This window comes from Monodelphis domestica, chromosome 1, assembly GCF_027887165.1.
Source record: "Monodelphis domestica isolate mMonDom1 chromosome 1, mMonDom1.pri, whole genome shotgun sequence".
Classification (NCBI taxonomy): domain Eukaryota; kingdom Metazoa; phylum Chordata; class Mammalia; order Didelphimorphia; family Didelphidae; genus Monodelphis; species Monodelphis domestica.
Window position 1 is genome coordinate 619,487,221 of NC_077227.1, and position 23,588 is coordinate 619,510,808.

At 34.9% G+C, this 23,588-nt stretch overlaps 1 protein-coding gene across 4 annotated transcripts in view; it reads left to right on the plus strand.

Moving 5' to 3' along the window:
- SEL1L2 (SEL1L2 adaptor subunit of ERAD E3 ubiquitin ligase) overlaps positions 1-23,588 on the plus strand; it is a 166,851-nt gene that overhangs the window by 125,926 nt on the left and 17,337 nt on the right. For 3 of the 4 annotated variants that reach the window (XM_056813864.1, XM_056813866.1, XM_056813867.1), the window contains 7 exons: positions 892-960; positions 2,904-2,981; positions 15,551-15,613; positions 16,255-16,342; positions 18,288-18,436; positions 19,605-19,770; positions 19,879-19,953. In XM_056813864.1, the coding sequence (XP_056669842.1) occupies positions 892-960; positions 2,904-2,981; positions 15,551-15,613; positions 16,255-16,342; positions 18,288-18,436; positions 19,605-19,770; positions 19,879-19,953 (688 nt within the window). The remainder of the gene's footprint in view (positions 1-891; positions 961-2,903; positions 2,982-15,550; positions 15,614-16,254; positions 16,343-18,287; positions 18,437-19,604; positions 19,771-19,878; positions 19,954-23,588) is intronic. The other variant, XM_056813865.1, reaches the window with a different exon arrangement.

A 23,588-nucleotide genomic window follows, 5' to 3' on the forward strand; every position in this document is an offset into this window, starting at 1 on the left:
GAGAGATGAGAGGGAGCCTCAGTGTGTTTCCAGACCATCACTAGTTTGTTTGGGGCCCCATTCATTTTATATTCACTCCCAGGTGAGAATCAGGTACATTGCCTCATGTCTGATTCTCTCCAACTTCATTTTAAAAGGTATTGGTCTCAGGTTCATCTTTGCTAGATGCAATTAATAGTGCATCATATTATACTGGACAAGAGGATTGGATTGTAGTCAGAGGACATAGTATTAAGTTCGAGATCACTTACCTACTACAAGTGTGACCTTGGGAGGTTAATTTGCCTTTGTGGAATGGTTTTCTCTTCTATAAGATAAGAATGTTAGTCTAATTGACCTCTCTGGTCCTGTTGAGCTTTAAATCCTATGGTCTCCCAAGAAAACCATGTAGCTATATCTATTTTTTGCTGATTATTCATCATTACAGATCACAAACAATACAATAAGCTTCAATAGTCAACTATTGTAGACATGGGCTTATAAAATAGGGACACAAGCTTTTAAAATAACTGTCAGTCCAAAGGTTCAAGGTTTCTAGTCCATACATATATTATGTTTTTTATACAAAAAAAAATTAGTTTTAGTGCTACTGGTATCCTTGACTATATTCTCACAAATCTGAGTGCCTCTATTCCAATGATTCTAGACCAGCAAAGCAAGTTCTCACTTCTCGTAGGAATTCATTTTCATCTTTCCTAAATCAATAAGATGTAGTCAAGCATGTACTTTTTTAATTTTTCAGAGAAATCAAAATTTATTCTTATAAAGGTTAAACATATACTCCCACAACAGCCATTTTTATGGTCAAAAGCAAAAAAAAACATTATTTTAATTAGTCATTTTCTTGGGTATATTTGTGAAAGTCAGTGATATTGTTTTCTTCCTCCTTAGAAAGCATTATACTACTTCTTGAAGGCAGCCAAGGCAGGAAGTGCAAATGCCATGGCATTTCTGGGAAAGGTACATATTTTTTCTTGATTAATACTTCAAATTGTATTGTGACACATTAAGGGTGAACTATAGTCCCTAAAAGAAAATAGTATTACAGAAGTAAATTACCAACTATGGTACAGCCAGGGTTTTATAGGAACAACTGGACGTGAGGATCTAAAATGTAAAGCACATTAGTTCCACATTATGGAAGACCATCATTAGCTACACTTATTAAGAAAACTCTAGCATTTGTAAAGCAGTATGTGACCCACTAGGTGAGAAAAGAATTGCACAGGTCATCTGCTAAAGCTGTCCTCTACTCAGGAGATGATGAATTCTAGCTTAAAAGAAATATATATAATATATATTATACATAATATATATTATATATAAATCTTCATAAGCAAGTTAGATTTCCCCTCAAAGTCTAGCTGTTCCTCTAATGCTACTTCTCTTTATGTTTCCTGTCAATCCATGGCTTTCCTTCTGCTCCCTTGAATCTGAATCCAAATGAGGGCTCATCTAAGTCAAGGGGTCCTAATTTGACCTTCCCAAAGATAGATTTGTTGTTACTCTTTTGGAGTTATATAGCTGTCTCTTCTCTTCTCTTTCTTTCTCCATCTTTTCTTTCTCCAAACTTTTCAAATTTCACTCTTGTGCCTGACAACCTCTCCACCATCTGGTGACTAATCCTTTAAACTTTCTGTGCCAATTTTCATTGGATACAATGAAAATATGCATGTTTTCTTCAAAAATTCAGTGTTGATGAACTCAGAGACCAGGGTTTTGAGGGACTTTAATGTGCACTTTGACATTTGGGTATGAGAAAGAGAAGAAGACTGTATTGACATCTTGAGAAATTGAAAGAACCAGGTTTCAATTAGCAAAAGAAGATGGAAAAACTGTAAAGTGAAAAAGAAGTCCATGATAAAAGGGAACTTGTCGACGAAGTGAGGGCTTCAATGAAATGGGAAAACAGAAAATGATATGGATTTGTGGAGGTTCCCAGAGGTCAGGCTTCTCATGGTTCTAAGTCACAAATGTTAGAGGAAGAAATATGGAGGAATTAGGTACTGTTCTGGGCACCATTCTTAGGAAGAATATTGATAAATTGGAGAGGATCCAGAAGAGGGGCAGTCAAGATGTTGAGGGGACTGCAAAATAAGGTCATTTGAAGAAACTGGGGTATTTAGCTATAAAAAGATAAGACTTAGGAAGGTCATAGTCACAGTGTGTCTTCAAGGTTTTGAAGAGTTGTCATGCAGAATGAATTAGTTTCCTTCTGTTTGATCTCAGAGGGCAGATCTAGAATCAAAAGAGCAAAGCTGTAGAAAGGCAGATTTAAACTTGATATGTGAAAAGAAAACTTCCTTAAAAATTAGTGGCATCCAAAAGAAAATTGGCTGATTTAAGAGGTTTCCCTCTACTAGAAATCTTTAAGTAGAGGATGGATAGTCATTTGTTGGAAATCCTGAGCCAAGGATTCTTGTTCAGATATATCTAGTTGGTGTAGTGGATAAGAGTGCTAGACCGAGAGTCTAGAAAACCTCAGTTCAAATCCCATCCAAGATGCTTATGAATTCTCTGACCCTTGAGAAGTCACTTAAGTTCTGTTTGCCTCAGTTTCCTCATCTGTAATATGGGGATAATAGTAACACCTATATCAACAATTATTATGGGAATACAATGAGATTTTTGTAAAGAGTTTTGCAAACCTTAAAGTACTATATAAAAGCTATGTTATTATAGCTACTATAAAATACAGATTGAATTAGAAAATCTTTAAGATTCCTCCCACATATGAAATGGTGTAATTCTGTAAGAAATGTATAAATGTGCCAAGATCAAAAGGGGAAGCATTTATCTAATTCATTCTTCTGCCATCAGGAAAGATCACTCTTGAGTTACCCCTACAGATTCAGAATTGTTCTCCTCTTTTATCCTTATTTGTTCTTCTCCATTTTTCCTAGATGTATTTAGAAGGCAATCCTGCAGCTCCACAAAATAATGTCACTGCCTTTAAATACTTTTCTATGGCTGCTAATAAGGTATGTAACTCAATATATCACCATGAAAATGTAAAATGTTTAATTTTACTAAATGATGAATATAATAAAGGTGAGTCAAAACCCCAGATAATTTATTGACAATGGATGAATTTTGTGATCCAGGCAATAAGATAGTACTGACAGTATTAATGTCAGGAAAAGCTATTCCAATTCTTCTAATAATTATAGCCTATAACCCTCTAAGACATTACTTATAAACTTACAACTATATTGTGCAACAGTTGCCTATCTACTTTGGAAAAAGGAGCTTACTTATCAGGAGTTTCCTCCACAGATGGAATGGCAGGTTTAGAGCAAAAAACATTTTCTTAATGTTTGGAGGCCTAGAAATACTTTCCTTTTAACATTTCTAGGAGGTGGATAGTACAACTATTCTTATTTCCACTTTAGATGAGGAAAACAGAGGAGGAAACAGAGTCCATTTTGTGGCACAGTGAATAGAGCACTGAATTTGGAGACAGGAAGACCAGAATTTAGATCTAATCTGAGATATTTGCTATAGTTTATGACTCTGGGCAACTCACTCAGTCTCTGTCTCAGTTTTCTAACTATAAAAGGAGAATAAAAATAGTACCTCCTCCCAGAGTTGCTGTAAGGATCAAATGAGATAATATTTGTAAAATGCTTAGCATGGTGTTTGTCATATATAGTAGGGGTTGTGCTTATTCCCTTCCCCCTTCAAGTACTACAGTATTAAAGTTTAGAGGGAAATGCTTAGCAAATTTTAGTATTATGTAAAAGTGAATTATTATAAAGGATGAGAAAAGGAAGAACCTTTGCTTTATTGCTAATAAAAGTAGATGATAAAAGTCCAAAGTGCACCTTCAATCATAATATTGAAAGCTGGAAGGAAACTTGAAAATAATAAAGCCCAACCTTTCATTTTATGGATAAGGAAAATAAATTTCAGAGAGGGCAAAATATTTGTCCAAGTTCACAGATGTGAGTAGACTTTAGTGAGTAGATTTTAAGATTTAAACCTAGGTCATTGGACTCTAATTTCTGTGTTTTTCCATTATATCCTCTTCAAAACCAATCAGAAGGGCAAAAAATCTGACCTTTTCTATTGACCAGGGCAGCAGACTAATCTTCTGTCTCAGAATAGTAAAGAAATGGAAAGCAGAGGGTGGAGTTCTAACCACACAGACCATGTAACTGCACTAAGCAGGATAGAAAGCCATTTCTTGATGAATTACAGAAAAGACAAGGAAGAAATATATTCATCTTTCCAAACTAGTCTTCCCTAGAAGGCTCCCTAGGGCTAGTTCTGATATGACTGAAAACCAAGGAAACGTGGACATGGGTCCATTTATCTGTTGGAGATCTCATTTACAGCTTTCTGCAAGCAGAAGGAAAAGCCCAGTTAAGTAGAGATAATGACATTAGTAGACATATTGGAATCACAAAAAGAGATAATAAAATTGTCTTAGATATGCTAACTTTTTTTTTAATTGAAAGCAGGTGAATACAGATATATTAGATTGGTTACCTCAAACCCCTTTGAAACATAAATACCACATTACTAACATCCATAATCTTAAAGTTGTTGCTGTTGAGTTGTTCTCAGTTGTGTCCAACTCTTAATGATCCCATTGGGGTTTCCTTAGCAAAGAGAGTGGAGGGCTTTGCCAGCTCAGGTCTTATCCAGCTCAATTGAGAGATGAGGAAACTGAAGCAAAAAAGGGTTAAGTGACTTGCTCAGGGTCACAGAGTGTCTGAGGACAGTTTTGAACTCAGGAAGATGAATCTTCCTAATTCTATACCCCAAATTCTATCTACTGCTTCACTTAGCTGCCCACAATCCTAAAATTAGTTGTGTTAACAGTTATGTTAAATCTTTTACTTCCTGATAGAATAAAATATTTTGCTCCCTAAGAAGTCTCATCTGTACTACTGACTATAACCTCAAGTGGGAGCAATAGTATGACTTTTTAAAAAAATTCTTATTTTTATATAGCTTACTCATAGTTGCTCATACTGTGGCACAAATGACTTGGATAGACTATCTAAAACTTTCTTCTATGTAGCACAGTGGATAGAGTTCTGGACTTAAAACTCAAAAAACACATAGGTCCAAATTCTAATTTAAAACTTACTAGCTACATGACCCTGGGAAATTCACTTAACTCCTTCTGGCCTCATTTTCTTCATGAGGGTGGCTGGCCTTGATGACTTCTAATATCCCTTTAGTTCTACAATTATAAGCCTGAGATCCTGTTGACTTCAGTGCTTCAAGGATGCATGAATCTCTCTCTATGGGAGTACTTTCTTTCTCAATACAGGTTGTAATTTTCCATACGCAGGTGGATAATTTAGCAAGGTGGGCAACAAAAGCATAGCCTTGTGGTCAGCCAGAACTTAGGTATCTCAGTGGATAGAATGCTGGTCCTAAAATCAGAAGGACCTGTGTTCAAATCCAGCCTCTGATATTAATTAGCTGTGTGACCCAGGCTGAGTTACTTAACTGCTTTCCAGCTCAGTTTCTCCCACTATCAAATAGATATTATTAGCAGTTATATCACAGGGTGATGGTGAGAATCAAATGGAATAATGTTGGTAAAGCACTTAACACAGTGCTTGGCATCTGGTAAGTGCAGAGTAAATGCTTGCTCCCTTCCTCTCCCACACTTGCCCCTCAGTCTATATTTTAAATCTTTACAACTGACTGGCCTCAAGAGCTCAAACTACTCTGGGTAACCTCTCTGTCATGATGAGTCATAGGATGACTTTAATGGAGCTCCTCCTTTTTAATTTATAAACATTTCTTTCTTAGCATATTTATTTATAAATCAAATTACAGTGAAAAAAGAGAGTCTAAGAAAGGAGCTGGAAAGAATAGGGAGGAGAGCTGTAAAGATCTGGGAAGCAATGCAGTTTTATCCACTCCAAATAATTTTAGAATTGTGGTTATATAAACTAATCTCAAGCCCAAATTATTCTATGAAATATAGGACCAATAGTTAATTATCTTAGACTTCACATAATCTAAACTACCCACCTTCACCCAAATGAAATATTAAGCTATTCTTCAAGTCTATTATCTTCATGACATGTAGGGTAGGTATGACCAAGGATTCATTCATTAACCTGATGCGTTAATAGAGTTGGAGATTTACTAGGAAAATAAAAAGCTTTCTTTTCCACTTTGTATTTGAGCTGCCATATTCTTCTTTTACTCTTAGCACCTTGAATTTATATTTCAAATATGTCCATGCACCATGCAAATCTATGTAGATCACATTTATTTCTGTTTCTAAGGAGCACATAACTTTGAGTACTTTGGCTAAGAGTTTGATACAGCTAAGAGCATATTAATTTTTTTAATTACCCCTGAGGTCTTCTAGTCTATCCACAATTCTCTGCATAAATCAAGGACATATTCGCCCACTTCCTACTTCTCATTCAAAATTATGTCTCTACTCCACAAACTTTCTATCCACATCCTTCCATTTCTTCAAAGTCCAGATCACATCATCCATTGCATGACACTTTCCCAAACAACTGCTTTTGACAGTCATTTTTCCATCTTAGAATTCATATATGTAGAGTTTATTTGCCAATTTAAAATATTCTACCTTAATGCATCACATTATTTTACTAAATCTATACATAGATGTGTGTTCACATCTTAGTTTTCCCACCACCCCCTACCCAAACTATATTTTAAACTTCATTAGAGTAAAGATTATATCTTATTTTTCTTTTTATTCCCCACAGTTCCTAGGCTAATAGAAAGAATTCAATGAGCACAGTTTGAATTAATAAGCTATTCCTTGGGTGCAAGTTAATTAAAAGAGGGAATGTCTTTGACTCTTGGATGCCCTAAATGTAACCTTTAGCATAGTGAAACAATTTGAATTATAAAAATGGAGAAGCTGTGAGGTAACATGACCTAGTGGAAAAGATGGAAGACTTACAGTCACCAAGCTCTGAGTTTATATCCTGTCTCTAAGGGAATTATGGGGACTGAGTGAACTACATACAGCTCTGACCCAAGTACTACCAGTGTGAACAATCACAAGTCACTTAATTTCCTGGAGTGCAGTTTCTTATGATGTAAAATGGGGAATTACTATTTTATTACTTTTATGTCAAAGGATAATTATGAAGATCAAATTGAGAATAATGTATATAAAGTGATGAATAATATCAGCTATTGTATTAATCAAGACTTTTGAGGATTAAAACGGTTGACATCCCTCAAAAAGTCCAAAATATGGCCAGGATTAAGTTTACTAGAAGAAAGTAGCTACTCCCATCAAAATGATACTTTTAGGTGATCAAAGGTGCCTGGGTTTGTCCCAACTAACTCCCATTCATTTTATCACTCTCAGGCTAAACTAGGATAATATGCTTTGGGAAGAGAAAGAAAATTACATTCCCTGATTTTTATAAGTATAAATGGAATATCATTTTAACTCTTAGAACAAGCATTTAAGGAATTAAAGTAGACAATGAAGAAGCTAAACTATCACTCTTTGTGGATGATATGATGGTATACTTAGAGAATCCTATTTGAAATAATGAGTAACTTTAGCAAAGATGCAGGATATGGAATAAATCCATATAACTCATTAGCATTTCAGTATTTACCAAAAAAAGTTCAGCAGCAAGAGAGAGAGAAATTCCATTTAAAATTACCCTAAACAACATAAAATACCTGGAAGTCTACTTGCCAAGACAAACACAGGAATTATGTGAACACAATTACAGAATACTTTTCACACAAATCAAATTAGATCTAAACAAATGGAAAAATATTAATTGTTCATAGATGGGCTGAGGTATTATAATAAAAATTCTACCCAAACTAATTTACTTTTTCAGTGCCATATCAATCAAACCACCAAAAATATTTCATAGACAGAAAAAATAATAACATTTATCTATAAGAACAAAAGATCAAGAATTTCAAGGGAATTAATGAATAAATATGAAGGAAAGTGGCCTACTAGAACCAGATGTTAAACTGTTCAATAAAAGCAATAATCATCAAAGCAGTCTGATACTAGCTAAGAAATAGAATAGTACATTAATGGAATAGATCAGATGCACAATATACAGGAGTAATTTACCATAGCAATCTAGTGTTTGAAAAAACTCAAAGATCCCAGTTTTGGAGATAAAAACTCATTATTTGACAAAAACTGCTAGGGAAACTGAAGAGTATGGCGGAAACTTAGGTACAGACCAATACATCATACCCCATAACAAGAAAAGGTCAAAATGAATATATGATTTCTACATAAAGGATGATACTCTAAGCATATTTGAGGAACATAGAATAGTCTACCTGTCAGATCTATGGAGAAGAATTTATGGCCACACAAGTGATAGAAAACATTGTGAGCTGTAAAATTTTTTAAATTGAATATATTAAATTTAAAAGGTATTTGTACAAACAAAATCAATTTAACCAAGATGAGAATTTAAACAACAGAAAAAAATTTGTGTCAAATTTATTTGATAAAGGCCTTATTTCACAAATATCGAGGAAACTAAGTGAAATTTACAAGAATACAAGTCATTCCCCAATTGACAAATGGTCAAAGGATATGAACAAGCAGTTTTCAGATGAATTCATGAAAGATATCAATAAGCATATGAAAAAAATTTTCTAAATCACTCTTGATTTCAGGAATGCAAATTAGAACAACTCTGAAGTACCACCTCACACCTATCATATTGGCTAACGTGACAGTAAAGGAAAATTAAAAATGTTGGAGATGTGACAAAATTGGGACACATTAATATGTGTGAACTGATCCAACTATTCTGGAGGACAAGTTGGAACCATGCCCAAAGATCTAAAAACTGTGAATACTCTTTGATCACCTAAATACCACTATTTGGTTTTAAAAATAGAGGAGGAAAGACATACTTTTACAAAATATTTTACAAAAATATTTATAGCTTCCCTTTATATATTGTGGCAAGAAAAAATGGAAATTGATAAGATAACCATCAATTGGGGAGTGACTGAACAAATTGTGGTATATGATGGTAATAGAACACTATTGTGCTTTAGGAAATGATGTGTAGGATCATATCAGAAAAAGCTTGAAAGACCTACATGAACTGATGCAAAGTGAAATAAGCAGAAGCAGTAAGACATCATAGTAATAGCAATATTGTACAATGAACAACTTGTGAAAGACTTAGCTACTCTCAGTAATACAATGATACAAGAAAACTCTTAAGATCTTACAACAAAGAATACTATCCACCTCCAGAGAAAGAACTGTTAGAATTAGAATGCAGATCCAAGCATATTGTTTTTTACTTTGTGTTTTTATTTTTTAATCTTGGTTACATATTAGTCTTCTCTTACAACAATGATCAACATGGAAGTAAGTTTTCCATGATGATACATGTATAACCCAGATCAAATTGCTTACCATCTCCAGGAGGGAAACAGAGGAAAAGAAAGGAGGAGAGACTATTTGGATCCTATATGTTTGGAAAATATATACAGAAAATTGTTATTGTATGTAATTGGGAAGCATATATAAGATTTTGTGCAAACAAAACATATATGTACATATATATGTATTTCCCATGTTAACAGAAGAGGAAACAGAATAGAGTATAACCCCATCTCAGAAAAAAAATTTGAACAAGTCATCAATTAATTTCCTAAGAAAAAAATTCCCAGGGCCAGATGAATTCACAAGTGAATTCTACAAAACACTTAAAGAACTATTAATTCTGATATTTATATAAATTATTTGGAAAAATAACTGAGAAGGATTCTATCAAATTCTTTTTATGACACAAATATAGTGCTGATACCTAAACTAGGAAGAGAAAAGGCAGAGGAAACAAACTCTAGACCAATTTCCCTAGTGAATATAAATGAAAAGATTTAAATAAAATATTAGCAAGGATATTATAGCAATAGATCACAATGATCATACACTATGTCCAGGCAAGTTTTATACCAGGAATGCATATATGGTTCAATGTTAAGAAAGTTATCAGCATAATTGAATATATCAAAAACAAAAACAGAAACCATGATTCTCTCAATAGATGCAGGAAAAGCTTTTGACAGAATACAACACCCATTCCTATTAAAAACACTAGAGAACATTGGAATAATGGAGCATCCCTGAAAATGATTAAAAGTATCTATCTAAAATCATCCAGAATTATTTAAAAAGGAATAAACTAGAAGCCTTCCAAATAATATCAGCAGTGAAGAAAAGATGCCCATTATCACTGCTGCTGTTGAATAATGTACTAAAAATGCCAGCTATAGCAATAGAAGAATAAGAAATTGAAGGAGTAGGTAACAAGGAAATAAAGCTATTACTCTTTCCTGATGATATGATTATATACTTAGAGAATCCTAGATAATCAACCAAAATAATTAAAATTATTAACAACTTTAGCAAAATTGCAGGATATAAAATGAACTCAAATACATCATTAATATTTCTCTATACTACCAGTAAAGACCAACAGCAAGAGATAGAGAAATTTCATTAAAAAGAACTGTAGACAATAAAATACCTGAGAATCTATCTGCCAAGACAAATCTAGGAATTATACTATCACAACTACAAAACACTATTCACACAAAGATCTAAACAATTAGAAAAAACATCCATAGCTCATTGGTGGGTTGAGTCAATATAATAAAAATGACAATTATGCCTAAATTAATTGACGTATTCAAAGTCATACTAATCAAACTACCCAAAATTATTTCATGGAGCTAGAAAAAATAATAATAAAATTCATTTGGAAGAGCAGGAGGCAAAAAATGTCAAGAGAATTAATAGGGGGAAAATATGAAGGAAAATGCCTTAGCTGTACCACATCTCAAACTATATTATGCAGTAACCATCAAAACAACTCTGGTACTAAGAAATAGAATAGTGGATCAATGGGATAGATTAAACACTCAACATGTAGTAGTAAATAACCATGGTAACCTAGAGTTTGACATACCCAAAAAATCAAGCTTTTGGAAGAACTCACTTAAGCAACAAAAACTGCTGAGAGAACTAGAAAATAGTATGGCAGAAACTAGGCAGAGACCAGCACCTTATGACATATACAAAAGTAAAATCAAAATGGATAAGTGATTTAGAAATAAAGGATGATACCATAAATAATTTAGAGGAATATGGAATGATTTACCTGTTGGATGTATGGATAGAAGAATTTATGTCCAAGCAAGACACAAAGAACACTACAAAATGTAAAATAGGTAACTGATTGCATTAAATTAAAAGGGTATCACACAAACAAAACCAATGTGACCAAGATTAGAGGAGAAACAAAAAAGTAGGGAAAATGTTAAAAGCAACTGTTTTTGATAAAGACCTCATTTCTCAAATAGATAATTAAGTCAAATTTATAAGAACACAGAGCATTCTCCAATTGATAAATGATCAAAAGTTATAAACAGGCAATTGAAGAAATTAAAACTATCTTTAGTCATATGAAAAATTCTCTAAATCACTTTTCATTAGATAAGTGGAAATTAAAACAAATCTGAAATACCACCTCATACCTATGAGGCTGACTAATATGACAAAAAAGAAAAATCATAAATTTTGGAAGGGATGTGGAAAAACTTGGACACTAATACACTGTTGTTAGAGCTCTGAGCTGATACAACCATTCTGGAGAGCAATTTGGAGCTATGCCAAAAAAGTCATCAAATTGTACATGCCCTTTGATCCAACAATACCACTATTAGATCTGTATTCCCAAAAGTTCAAAGATAGAAAGAAACAATCTTGATAAAAATATATATATAGCAGTTCTTTTTGTGGTGGTAAAGAGCTGGAAACTGAAAAGCTCTCCACCACTTGGGTAATGGCTGAACAAATAGTGGTATATGAATATAATGGAATAATATAGAGCCATAGGAAATAATGAACAAGACAATCACAAAAATATTTGGAAAGATATATATGAAATGATGCAAAGGGAAGTGAACAGAACAAGCAGAATGTTATACACAGTAACAGCAATAATTCATGATAATCAACTGTAAATGACTTAACTGTTATCAGCAATGCAATGAGGCAAGAAAATTCTAAGGAACTAAAGATGAAAATGGCTATCCACTGCCACACAAGGAACTGATGGAGTCTGAATGCAGATTGAAGCACACCATTCTTCATTTTATTTCCTCCATGAATTTTCCTCTAGTGTAAACAATATGTGTCATTCACATCATGATGAACATTTTAAAATGTATTATATAATAATGTGTATCCAAAATCATATTACTTTCTGTCTTGGGAAGATGGAAGTGTTGGTAGAGAGAAAATATCAGAAAATGTTTTTTTTTTAATTTTATCAATGTGTAAGTTTTTTTAATTCGCTATTTATAAACTTAACATTGGTGGTTTTAGTATCATCAGGTTTAACTCTGCAGAACTAGGCATTTCAGAGATCCTGGAGATTTATCTTAAAGATGTGTGATATGAATTTAATAGATTGATCTGGGGAAATATGTAGTTATTTACATGAAAGTTCTAATAAGGAAATAAAATACCAACTTTTGCTCACCTGTAGTGGTAAGACAACAGGGTGTGAATATTTAAATCCATAAGTAAAGATACAACCTAACCTGACCCTTTCCCACCTTTGCAATTTTCTTATAACTTACTCTCCTCCACATACTCTGTTTGGTGACTTGCTTTTCCTTACACACAACACTCCATCTTCCAACTCCAGGTATGTTTTCATTCACCATCTGGCACAAAGGATAGAGCACTGGACCTGAAATTAGGGACATCTGAGTTAAGAACTTATTATTGGCACAAGCTATGTGAACCCTGAGCAAGTCACTTAATTCTGTTTGCCTCGGTTTTCCCATCTATACAATGAAGTAGAAAATGAAATGTCTATCAATTCTGAAATAAACAAAATTCACATCTTTAATTGAGATCAGGAGGGTCTCCTGCCAGGACATTACACTATGCAAGTACATGAGTGTCCAAAAAGGAAACTTACAGCAAGGGCTTTATACAATCAGGAGGAGGGGAGATAAAATCCAGGAATCACAAGTCATTTATTACAAGGTAATTTCACTTTCTTTTTTTTAATTTAAAAATATTTTATTTTCCTAATTTCATATAATAACAAATGTTTAATATCTGTTTTCTGAACTTATAAGATCCAAATTGTCTCCCTAGCTGCTCTTCCTCTCCTAGAGATGGTTAAAGCAATTTGATCTGGGTTATAGATATATTACCATGTAAAACATACTTCCATGTTGGTCATCATTGTAAGAGAACACTCATATAAAACCAAAATCATAAAATAAAAACATAAAATAAACTGAAGTGGAAAATAGTATGCATTGATCTGCATTCCAACTTCAATCGTTTTTTTTTCCCTCTGGAGTGGATAAAATTCTTTATCAGAAGTTCTTCAGAATTGTCTTGGATCATCGCATATTGCTGAGAATAGCTAAATCTTTCACAGTTGATCAACATACTATATTGCTATAACTATGTACAAGATTCTAGTTCTGCTTGTTTCAGTCAGCTTCAGTTCATGTACAATACTGCTGTAACCATGTACAATGTTCTCTTGGTTCTGCTCATTTCACTCTGTATCAGTTCATATAGATCTTTCTGTTTTTCTTAAATCATCCTTTTCATTATTTCTTATAACCCAATAGTTTTCCATCTCCATCATATACAATTTTTTCAGCAGTTCCACAAATGATCTACATCCTTTCAGTTTCAAATTCTTTGGAAAAGAATTGTTTGAAATGTTTTTGTACACGTAGGTCCTTCTTTCCACACACACCCCTTTTTTTTTTAACTCTTTAGGATATAGACCTAGTAGTGGCAGGTAATAGCACTTTCCTGGAAGAAATACAGGATTGGTTTAAGCCACCTCTAGGCAACAGAACAGTCCACTAACTTGGCCCAAGGGAGCAAGATGGTCACTTGTAGGGTAAACAAAATAGCAGCCTTGAAATTATCTCTATCCCAAAACAGGGATAATTGGAAATTGCTGAGTTATACAGGAGTCTTTTGCAGAGCATTTAGAAAAAGTAGAGATTCCCCAAAAGTTTATATTGGCTTTAGGGAAGTAATGAGAAGCTGCTAGTTCAAATAGGGTAGGGGCCCATTGTTTTCCAGTGGGTAACATGACATGGCAAATCACTCCACTTTCTTTGCCAGGTGATTCAAATAAGATTCATGAAGAGTCTGAGGTGACTGAAATGACTCAACAACAACTTCTCTCATGACTGGAATCCTCTCCCTTTCCAAAGTCTTTCTTCAGGTCCTAACTAAAACCCTACCTTCTACAAGAAGTCTTTCACAATCCCCCTTAACATTAGTACCTAGGATTAGCTCCAATTTGTCCTGTTTATATCATGTTTATATATAGTTATTTACATGTTGTTCCCCATTCGACTGTGAAAAGCAGGAACTGTTTATCCTTCCTTTGTGTCCTTAGGATTTAGCACATATATCTAGCTCATAGGACACACTTAATAAATGTTGACTTGACTGGACAACATGGCATAGTGGATAAAGAGCAAGTCTCAGAGCCAGGGAGACCTAGATCAAGTCCCACCACCCCTCATGCATATTGTCTGTGTGACTATATAAAAGTCACTTAAACTTATTTGCCCCTAGAAAAAAGCTCTCTAAGACTCTAAGTTGTATAATATATTGACCTTCATTGATAAGAATTTCTTAATGGAAGTTTCTTATACAGATGAAATTGAAGGTCCAGAACCTCCCAAAATATATTGGCAAACCTTATTTAAGAAATTAAAATCCACTTGCTTTCCCTTAATCCTTTTGGTCAGAGATACTAACAAATACAGCAATGGAGAAATCTGAGTTTCACCTCCCCTGATGAAAGAACAAGATGTGTTGAAAACATTGACTGAGTGACCCATTGTTCCCAGCCTTGCTTGCCAGAGTTGTGGGAGGCTCTGTTGGGGAAGACAAAACCAAATCTGCAGCTTTTTGCATTACTATTCTTTGTTAGTAGGTACCCCCACCTGTGATGTTTGTACTTTAACTGCAAATTGTCATCCACTTGCTGCCTTGGGGAGGAAATAAGATGCAAGAATCCATCTTCCTTTGCTGATGTGCAACTATCTGAGTTGTCTTTATCTTATGAAAATTACTCCTAAAAACTGGACCACCTTGAAGAGATTTGCTGATATCCAGTGATCAAAGTACAATTACCTTGACATTCTTATGATAAAGTCCTTTTAATTCTCTTTGTCCGGAGTTTTGCCTCCTAAATCAGGGTAAAAGCCCACACAAAGAATTTCCCTTTAGTGAGATAATATATGTAAACCACTTTGCAAACCTTAAAATTTTATGTAAATTTCAAATAGCATTATCATAAATAGCATCATCAAGATATGAAAGAACCAAAAATAGGAAGAAAAAAAGTGAGTCTGATCCATGTACTTAGTAATACAACTATTGCTTGGATTTTAATTCTTTGTAATTGCTCTATGCTAATTCCCTGTAATAAAATTCTCACAATAATTTGCTGAAGTTATTAAAAATTATGTCCATTTTACATTGTTTTAGGGCAATGCAATTGGACTCCATGGGCTTGGTCTTATTTATTTTCATGGAAAAGGGGTTCCTGTGGTAAGTAGAACTGTTGCACTAACCTCTCACAATTGCAGAAAGAGAATCAAGTTCATGATAATTCAATTACATGTAAATCCAAAGTCATTAGTAGCTGAGTTTACCATATTTAGCAAGAGAATAAAAATTAGTAAAATATTTTCTGTAAAGGTAAGACAGGAGCTATAATTTACAAGGATTATGACTATGATCCTAGCTTGTCAATTGTCACTCTGCTGAATATTAGTCAACAAAAACTATTGCCCTGTGTAAGATCCTTGGGAGCATGAAACTCTTCTTGTTTTTCTTTGTATTTTCTTTGCCTCTCCAGAACCTTGCACAATGTTATGAATATCAAAGTGACACTTCATAAATACTTTTTGAATTGTGTCGTATTGTATTGTATTGTATTGTCTTGAATAGAGAGATAGGTCCTAACACATATTAGGAACTTACTAAATGCTACTTTACTGATATATTGAAAATAGCCATATCATTATGGCACATGGAGAGCAAGATTAGGAAAGCTTGTGGTGTTTTTGACACTATTTTTTTAGAAAAACTTAGTATGTTTTTCTCAGCCCTTCAAGAAATGTAGACGATAATAGTTACCATGGTGTTATACACATACCTTTGAGTAACGGAGTGTAATTATCTTTCAGAATTACGCTGAAGCTCTTAAATTTTTTCAGAAAGCTGCAGAGAAAGGATGGCCAAATGCACAGTTTCAGTTAGGATTCATGTATTACTGTAAGTGCTATAAATACTGCTGCTTTGTTCAGAATAATAAATACATTATTCATTTCTTCCCTTGGGAAAAAGAAATAAAGGGTTGGTAAATGGGAGGCTTTCCCTTAACTGATCTGAACACAATTGGATGGTCTAGATCACTCAGTGGTGAAAGATTACTCATTCCTAATCTTTTAAAAATGAATAGCCTCAAAGCAAAACAAAACAAAACAAAATGTAAGTAAAGAGCCTCATTTTCCCTCTTTGAGCTTCCAAAGTTGCTAGTAATTGACCTTCCTAAGGGAAACTGGGAAAATTTAGATCTTGAACATTAAGGGCCAGAATAATGCTGATTTGACTTCCAGTTACATTATCTGTTGCTTGGTAGCTAGGACATCAGTTTGCTCTTCATAGATTTTGCAGTTGATCAGCTTAGGGGAAAAGAAAGCACCACAAAAAAAAAAAAAACCTAGCAGTCACTCTTCTCTAGATAAGGTTCACTCCTTGTCTGGGTCCTACTATCATGTCTTCCTCTAAGCAGAGTAGGACCTCACCTATGGAAACCAATGGCTTTTAGACTCTCCCTCCAACTCTCCTATCATCAGGGGAAAAAACCAAACTCATTCCTCTAAATCTGGAGTCAGAGGACTCCTTCCTTTGTGATAACTACTCCTTGCTTCTGATTTGCTCTAAACACAGTTCCAGATCAGGCTTCTCTTCTTCCCAAAGAAAAAGTGAAGATTGACAACAAGCAGGATACAATAAGGCTTCAAACACATCAGAGAAAGTCTTCCTTTATTTCCTTTCCCTCCTTAACATATTAACCCAGGTCTGGGCAGCCCAGGGTACACTTAGGAAGACTGCTCTTTAATCTGGAGGGATTCCAAATGGTCTGACCTATATTAGTGATAACTCCATTCTGGAGAAATCCTCCCAGACTGATTTTCCGGGGAGGATGCTATCAACAAGGTAGAAGTCACTATCTCCTATGATTTGGGTCATTAAGCTTGACCTTTAAAACCTTTTGGGCCATTTCAGCACCATCTTCTAGTTTTCTCTCCAGTCTACTAAAACGTCCATGGATAAGGCTGTTTTGACTTGGACTTCCTTCTCCTTCTTCCTGACTGCACAGGGTTGGTAGATATGAGGCTCTTATCCCCTAATTGACCACACAAATGGTCAGTCCAGACAATGCAACTGTATAGTCAAGACTAGACTAGAATTAGAAAGTTTGGAGGGGTTTGGGAAAAAGTAGTTGGAAAGTATAAATTGCCTTTTGTTTAGATATATTTATTTCATGATGAACCTCCCAGCCACCCTTTCTGGAGGCAGCTGATAATGCAGTGGATAGATTCCTGGTCTGGAGAATATAAATTCAGCCTCAAACATTTACTAGCTATTTTACCTTGGGAAAGTTACTTAATTTCTCCTCAACTGTAATACAGGGGTCATAATAGCACCTACCTAAAAGGATTGCTGTGATTTTCAAATGAGATAGTATTTGTAAAAGCATTTAGCACAGTACCAGACACAAAAAAAGAAGCTTAATAAATGCTTATTCTCTTCCCTCCTCCTCTGGCCAACACAGAGCCCATAACATGGTTCCAAACATAGAAGCCAGAAGTGTTCTTAAATCTTTTTAAAAATAACTGTAGTAAAAATCATTGCCAATTAACTCTCTTAGAAAAAGAATGTTTTTGGTTTGGGTTGTTTTTTTTTTTTAATAAAAGTCTTCTGTGGTTCTTCTTCAATTCTATGAACATCTGTAGGACACAGTTTTCCAGTTTCCTACTGGGAATCAAAAGCAAGTCTCATTTTAAAAATAGGGAGAGGATTTGGGGAACCAATTTTGTTTTGATGGGATTCTTTTAGTGCTAAAACCATAGCCATCACCATAGTCTTTTATATTCATAGTCTGTAATTGAAGAGAGAAAAGGGTGGAGCTCAAATCAATTTTAATTTTCAGCTGGCTCTGGAGTGTGGAAGGATTATAAACTTGCCTTCAAATATTTTTACTTGGCATCTCAAAGTGGACAGCCTCTTGCCATTTATTATTTGGCTGAAATGTATGCTACAGGAACTGGAGTGCTGAGATCATGCAGAACCGCAGTTGAGGTAAATAATGAGCTTTTTAAAGTACTAGTCATTTATCATAGCTTGGAGATGATATCTTTCCTGAGCTATGGACACTTTCAGTTTTATAGCTATTGTCTCCTTTGCTCTTCTTTTACAATGTGGATGCTGGTGTTTGCCCAAAGGAGAGAACGCTGATGGAATTTAGATAGAGAATGGGAGGGTGAGAGACCAATCCCATTCTTCATATCTGGAACTAAGTTTTTCATTGAGTTTTCAACCTTCCATTGATTCCTTCTGGTGATCATCAAGTTTAGAGCTTTCCATTTGAATTCATCTAAGGAACTTCTAGACAGCCTTTAATTATCACTGGGAACTTCCATTTGAGAGGGGAGTTGATGCTTGAAGGAGTATGAAGCAGGGTGTGCACACACACACACATACATACCAGCACACAGAGTGGAGCCTTTCCTTTCCTTCCCGGAGTCCAAGAGTTCTTAAGTATTTGATTATTTGGATGACAATTTAGAGACTAATTTCTTTCAGCCAATGCCAGGGGTGTATTGTCAAAAGTCTACTCAGTATTTCATTTTCCTTCATTGATTTATCAAGTACTTCCTCTGTACCACTATAAATACTTCCAGTGTTGCATCTGGCCCCTATGAAACTTAGTTCAAAAGCTGCCAGCTAATAATCTATCTTTAGATTTGTTACTTTGCCAACTTCCTAATGAATTATGTATGGATAGCCTCTTTTGGTTACATAAGGGCTATTCAGCTAAGTTGAAGTTGGCCTCTCATAGAAAACTGCCCCAGTGGTCATATCACCTATATCCCAGGGGGACTGTCTTCCTTTTACTCTATTTTTTCCATAGCATTCAGGACCTTTGGACTTCTTTAAAGCAAGGTAGCCCTGCCCAGGATGGCCATTTATTTTAAATAGAAGTCAATAAGCCCTTGTCTTGCAAAATAGCTTATTTAAGTCAGCAAAATGAATAGAGGCTACCTTGCTGAAACTAAAAAATGAACTGCTACATTTTTGTACTTACAAAATATATTACCTCTTCTTCCTAAATAAACTGTGCTTTTCAAACTGAATTTTCCTGAATGACTAACCAGATGGAGCAGAAAGACTTACATCATTCATTATTTGCCTAAAATTAAATATAAGATCTCATGAGCCTGTTTGATTTTTCATCCTCCTTATACAGCTTTACAAGGGTGTTTGTGAACTGGGCTGCTGGGCTGAGAAATTCCTGACAGCATACTTTGCCTATAAGGATGGTGATATAAATTCATCCCTTGTTCAATATGCACTTCTGGCCGAAATGGGGTATGAAGTAGCTCAAAGCAATTCAGCATTCATTTTGGAATCTAGTAAGATAAGTTAAAATTCTCTGCAATTCCTTTATCACACATATGCATATATGGCTTGCCCACAGGGGCCCTGGAAGCCACACTAATGGGATGTCTCTTGTTTTCCAGAAAAGGCTACCATTCTTGAGAAAGAAAAAATGTATCCCATGGCACTTCTCCTGTGGCACCGAGCTGCGATTCAAGGTATAGGCTACTAAATTAAAAATAACTCGTGACTATCCATTCCTGTTGGTCTCATTTGCTGCAGTCAGGTTTCTTAGCTTTTAGGGACAGAAGGAAAGGGAATATTAGTAGGTGGCATGTCATACTATACTGATGTTAAGGTCAACATTGGGTTAGCTTTGTTTCTGGCAATCATTTTTTTCCTCATTGCTACAAGGGTATCCTAGCTTAAAAGTATTTTTCCCTTGGCTCAATCTCCACAACATCCAAACACCTGGATGAAAAGGGTTTTTTTTTAAAACATTGGCCAACTAGCCGATAGTCTGAAGGCCTTAGTGGATTCTGGAAGAGCCATGGCCTGAATTCCAATGAATTACATGCCTTTTTATATGCCCTTATTCTTTAATAAGAATTACTGAATCATATTCAATGTATCTTTGTAAAACATGTATTTATGTGCCTAGCATATAGTAGGATCTTAATATATATTTAATGACTTCTCCATTAGGTAGGTGATTTGAGCATTATCATCCCCATTTCACAGATTAGGAAAATGAGGTGTAGAGAGAGATTAAATAAACTGCCCACAGTCACACAACTAAAAAATGTAGAGCCTAGAGGTTCTGAAACCAAAATCTTATAGTTCTTTCTATCACCCACAGACTTCATGGTAACAGATCAATGTTTTGAAACCACATCCTCTTCATGTCTTAAAAGTTTTATGGGTTGCTATGTCCCCCAAAAAATTATTGCTTGGTAATCAGCCTTCCGGTGGTGTGGTTCTTTGTCACGGAACCTCTGAATGTAGTTGAATCCTGGTTTTTGGAATCAGGAAGATGTAGATTTGGATTCCATCTTCTAGTTACATAACCCTAGGCAAACCCCTTTACCTTTTTCTGCCTCGGTTTCCTCATCCAATAGGTACAATAATGACACCTAATTTTTTGTGAAGGTTCATCACTTGACAAACCTTAGAATGATATGTAAATTTCCATCATTTTTGCTATTACTGTTCCTTGAATAATGGTAGAATATACTCAGCTGGCATCTCCTTTGAGAACTCAGAGTCAGAAAGAGCCATTTGAGTGAGACTTTGATGGAAAACTTGCTTTTGTTTATGTCCATTAAATCTCGTATTTCTGATTAACACAACTTCAAACATTCCTTTGTGGTAGTTGTAACAAGGGAAATCCAATATTAAAGAGGCTTTTTTTTCTTTTCTTACTATTCCTATGTCAATTCACTATAACCAAATATTTGTTCATTATAATACAAACAATAATAATCTGAGGCAGTGACTCATCTCGTAAGACAGGTAATGCAATAGATAGAGTGATGTATCTGGAGACAGAAAAACCTGAGTTCAAGTCTGACCTCAAACAATTACTAGCTAAGTAATCCTAGGCAAATCCTTTAACCCTCTGCCTATCTCAGTTTTTTTGATGGCAAAGTGGAGGAAATAGTAGCACCTACCCCTGCCTGCCCATAGTCATTATGAGAATCTAGTTTTTAACAAATCTACATTTGTTAAACGCTTAGTGTAGTGCCTGGTACATGATAGGAGCTCTATAGATGCTAGCTATTATAACATAGTAAGTTTGGAATCTGGAAGACAGAAGTTTAAATTTAAATTTTGCTTTAGATACTTGCTATGAGATCCTGGACAAGATATGTCTGTCTGTTTTCCCTATTATGAAATTAGGGCAATAGTATCTACCTCAAATGCACACACACACACCTTTGTAAACTTTAAAGAGCTCTATACCTGGTAATCATTACCATAGGAGATATATATTTGTGCTTTAACGTTAAACTGTTTTACAGAATAAGGCAGCTAGATGGCACTGTGGATAGAGCATCTGTCCTGGAGTCAGGAATACTCATCTAAGTTCAAATGTGACTTCAGACACTTACTAGTTAGTTCTGTCATTCTGAGCAAGTCATGTAACTCTGCCCCAGTTTCCTCATCTGTAAAAATGAGCTGGAGAAGAAAATGGCAGACCACTCCTTTATCTTTTGCTGAGAAAACCCCAATGGAGTCATGAAGAGTCATATACAACTGGAAAATGACTGAACAACAGTTTTACATAAATGTCTTTATTTAACTCTTTAAAAGACCTAGGCACAAAGGGCAGGATGTATTATTATCCCCCTTTTACAAATAAGGATACAGATTCATAAATGACAAGTGACTGGCCCACAGTCATGCTGATTTTGTGACACCAGCTCAGTGCTAGTATCATCATTAAAAAAAAAACAAACCCTTAAGATATACATATGAGCCCCAAATATTCCTTTTAGGGTAATGGTATTGTATGGTAGGCTCCATTGACACTCTATTCTCCTTCTCACCCCAGTTTTCAGTTAGAAACTTCTATTATGCCCATAGAACTATATTTTGAAAACAGGCTGATGCTGCCTGCTTGTCATTTCTGTCACTCACATTTGTTGCAGTGAGACAGTAATTTTGCTTCCAATGAGATCTCTTAAAAATGCTTCATGCTAGGGCCATATCATCCCCTTTCACAAGAAGTGAATTTTTTAATGGCTTTAAGCCCATTTTAATACAAGAACTAGAAAAGGGCACCTTGGTGCCTTCTCAGAGCCAACTGAGCTAGTAATGCAGCATCAGGCCATCAGAATGGCTTCAGTTTGAAGACATTTCCTAAAAAAGACTGTGTTTCACAAAATGCAATAACATTTGACTGGGGAAACAACATAAAAATCACTCAGCCTCATCAATCAGCTCAATTGCCACAAACACCAAACTATTCTTGACAAGGAAGAAATATAAATAACAGATTAAGGACAAGGAAAATGGAGAACTAAGAATCCTGGGAAACATAATGTCTACTAAATATAATGTACAGGTAACTAAAGATAAAAGGAACTAACTGGAAGTCATTTGGAAACTATGACTTTAACTGTGTAAAGAATCTTGGAAAATACTATTTTCTAAATCAAATGGCCAGGTAGGGATAGACTAGGAGTCTGAAGCTAGAGTTCCAACTTATATAAAGAAATGTAATGATTAATATTTTTCATTTAATCATTTATTGGTGATGCTTCTTTGGCCAGCTACAATAAGGGAACAGCCTTATTTCAATATCCAAGACTGCCAAATGCCCACTGCATTAGACAAACATAAACGAGAAAGAAACAGATACAATGTCCACCCTGACTTTTTATGTTAGAAAGGCCCTGAATCATATAAGCAAAATTACCTAGGCTATGGATTGTGTTGAGGAAAATCCCTTATTGTCTAATCATTAACCTTCACTGTCAGGATGATGGTTTTGATTCTGGTCTAGGGATGTCTGAAAAAATGGGGAAAAGGTTTCAGAATGTACTATCAATGTCATTGACTTTGTGATATAAATTCACCAGCAGAAAAAGCATAATCTTTATATAATGCTTTGGGGTGATAGTATTTTATAATAATTTAATAATTTTATATTATTCCCTTTATCATATTCCCTTACAACAACCCTGTGAAGTAGACAGGACAGGTATTAATATTCCCATTTTACAAATAATCTGAACTTTGTACCTAAGATCTCAGAAATCTCTCTACATGGCCCAGCACACAAGCCTTCCCTAGAAACATATAAAACATAACAAGAAAACTTTAGGGAGAATCACCCCCAAATTATTAG